The following is a 2,824-nucleotide window of genomic DNA, read 5'->3' on the forward strand; positions in this document are numbered from 1 at the left end:
AAATTCTGGCATGTTACAACGTGGATAAACTTTGAAGGTCAAGAACATGTTTCCAGGGTCTACAGAGATAGCTCAAGATGCTGAATACTTGCTTTCCATGAAGAAGGCCTGGGTTTGATCCCAAGTCCTGCTCAGGGCAATCCCTGAGCCAGAGCCCAGAGTAGCCACTGAGCATGGCTGGATGTGGCCTCAAAACCAAAACATATAAAGGAAGACACATTTCCAGGCAAGTGCTCAGTCCTTTGAGCAATCTTTCCTGCCTTCACATGGGGAGGGGGGAGGGGGATTGTTTGTTTGTTTGGGGTTTTTTAGTTTTAACACATCCCGATTTGTTTGTTTGTTTTGATAGTGTTTATAGCTACTATTCACTTCTGAGAAGTACTTTTAGAAAAAGATTGCTATGGTAATGATAAGAATCCCTAACAGAAGGCAGAACTGGCAGAAAGGGCCTAGCAGACTGATGTGAGCTGCGCCCCTTGGAGATGCTCCTGGGCAGAACTTGCCACAGCACCCAACACAGGTTTTGGATTTTTTCCCCCCTGCATTGTGGGCCACACCCAATGGTGTTCAGGGCTTACTCCAGGCTCTGTGTTGGAGTGGCTCCTAGTGGACTTGGGGACCATATGAGGTGCTGGGGATCAAATCCGGGTCAGCCTCATGCAAGGCAAGTAAGTACCTTTTCCACTGTACCATCCCCCCAGCCCCAACACTCAGCTCTTCTAAGTGTCAGGAGGGTCCTGAGGAATAGACTTACTGGTGGTGAGCAAGCTTGTGTGTGAAGTGGGGGGCGGGGGTGCTACGATGCCCAGCCTCCCTTCACTTCTCCATCTGTGGGGAATTTATTACACAAATACTGTGTTTCTTCCCCCGCAAAGTGCAAGAGATGGGCTTTCGGATGCCAAGAGGTGTTGTCCACTAAGAAGCCTTTTACCTAGATTAGGTCTATTATTTTAGTCTTGCCTTTTCATCAAAGAAATGCATTTGAACATTCCAAGTAAGAAGCCTTCTCAAACTTCTGTAGCTTGGAACTGGAGAGAACAGCGGGTAAGACACTAACGTTCTGCGTGCTACTGACCCTGGTTCAGTCCCCAGCACTGAGTGTGGTTCCCTGAGGACGGTGCCGGCAGTAGCCCAGGAGCACTGCTGAGTGTGACCCCGCAAACAAACAACACAACAACAACAACAACAACAACAACAACAAAAAACAGGCAGTCTGGACTGCCCTTTAGCTGTTCTTTTTACGTCTTCTGTAAGCGGCCGGCTGGCCCCAGGGAAGTGCAGGCTTCCTCCCTCGTCCCCACGGCAGCAGGGACTGAGCCCACGGGCTCAGCCACGTCATCTCCAGGCTCTGCAAAGCCCACATTCTCCCCCTTGGCAGTCGCCTTTCATCCTTCGAGTCTCTGGACCTCGCATCCCAGCCCCAGGAAACGCAGGATGAAGGGGTGAAATCTGTAGGGCGGGAGGGCCTCACTGGAATTGGGGATGGAGAGCTGAAGACCTTCCGCCCAACGGCAGCCCCGACAGCCCCCGGAGGCACACAGAGCCCGACCTGGCCACCAGCGCCTGTCCTCTGCGCGGTCCTCAGCAAGCGCGCGCGCCGGACAGGGTGCAGAGAGTTCGGGACGCGGCGCCGGCTGCGAGTGGAGGAGCCCGGGAGCCTGCCTGCCCTTGGGTGTGAGCAGCGACCCTCGGTGGAGCCCACGGCCACACGTCGGGCTGCGGGCGCTGCAAGCCGGCAGGTCAGAGGTGCGCCCGGCATGGAGTGGGAATTCAACCTGCTGCTCTACCTGGCGCTCTTCTTCTTCCTGCTCTTCCTCCTCTTCCTCCTGCTCTTCGTGGTCATCAAGCAGCTGACGAACTCCGTGGCCGGCACGGCCGGGGCCCTGCAGCCCGGGCGCCCCTCGCTGCACCGGGAGCCCTGGGGCTTCTCCCGGGAGCAGGCGGTGTGAGCCGCGGGCGCGCGGGAAGCGGCGGGAGGCCCGTCTGCAGGCGGGCGGGTGAGGCGCGGCGAGGTGCGGGGTGCGGGGAGTGGTGCCAGCGGTTGGTAGGGGGGTTGTTGAAGAGAGGCCAGGGGAGACGGGGAGCAGAGGTGGGGCGAGGCCAGGTGCAGAACCGGCGGGCCGGGGGGCGCGGCCAGTCTGCTTGGTGCTGAGCTCCAGAGAATGGAGCCTTTGGGCACTTGCAGCGGAGTCACTTATAGCAAGATCGCGTGTCAACCAGAGCCAAAGTCTAGATTCTTAGAGAGGCAGGAAGCAGTCAGCGATTCTGAAACATGCCAGACTTAAGTATGGGACCGCTTTGGTCTGTGAATGGCGGTCCAAACGCGGGAAGTCGAGTCATTGGACATTTTATTTGTTTGTTTTAAAATTTGTCCCTGGGCGAGAGTTGGATCACACCCGCACTTCTAGGAGCTACTCCTTACTTTGGACTATGCTGCGGATCTTTCCTAGTAACGCCGGGATCTAACCTTGGTCCGCATGCAAGAAAAATACCTTGTCTTGTTTCTTCATTCCCTGTTTTTCTATTTGAAAAAATTGTTGTGCTTGGGGTTGGAGAGAGAAACACAACGGGTCAGCAGGTATAGCACTTGCCTTGCATGCGGCCTACTTGGGTTTCATCCTTAGCATCATATATGGTTCCCCACCCTGCCTGGAGTGTTTTCTGAGTGAAGAGTTAGGAGTAACCTCTGAGCACCCCCAAAACAATCCAAACAACAACAACAACAACAACAACAACAACAACAGCAAATCATTGTGCTCACCCCTAGAGATGCCACTGTGCTGGGGATGGCCTGGCCATGGCAGTGTGTTTGTGTATATTAGAC

The 2,824-nt window shown here is 55.0% G+C and overlaps 1 protein-coding gene across 1 annotated transcript; it reads left to right on the forward strand.

Annotated features, from left to right (window-relative positions):
* Nucleotides 1–1,757: 1,757 nt before the first annotated feature.
* SMIM43 (small integral membrane protein 43) lies at nt 1,758–1,949 on the forward strand. The gene has a single exon (XM_049770183.1). It carries the CDS (start codon nt 1,758–1,760, stop codon nt 1,947–1,949), a length of 192 nt encoding a protein of 63 aa, XP_049626140.1.
* Nucleotides 1,950–2,824: the final 875 nt, after the last annotated feature.

The sequence above is a fragment of the Suncus etruscus genome, chromosome 3 (genome assembly GCF_024139225.1).
Source record: "Suncus etruscus isolate mSunEtr1 chromosome 3, mSunEtr1.pri.cur, whole genome shotgun sequence".
NCBI lineage: Eukaryota > Metazoa > Chordata > Mammalia > Eulipotyphla > Soricidae > Suncus > Suncus etruscus.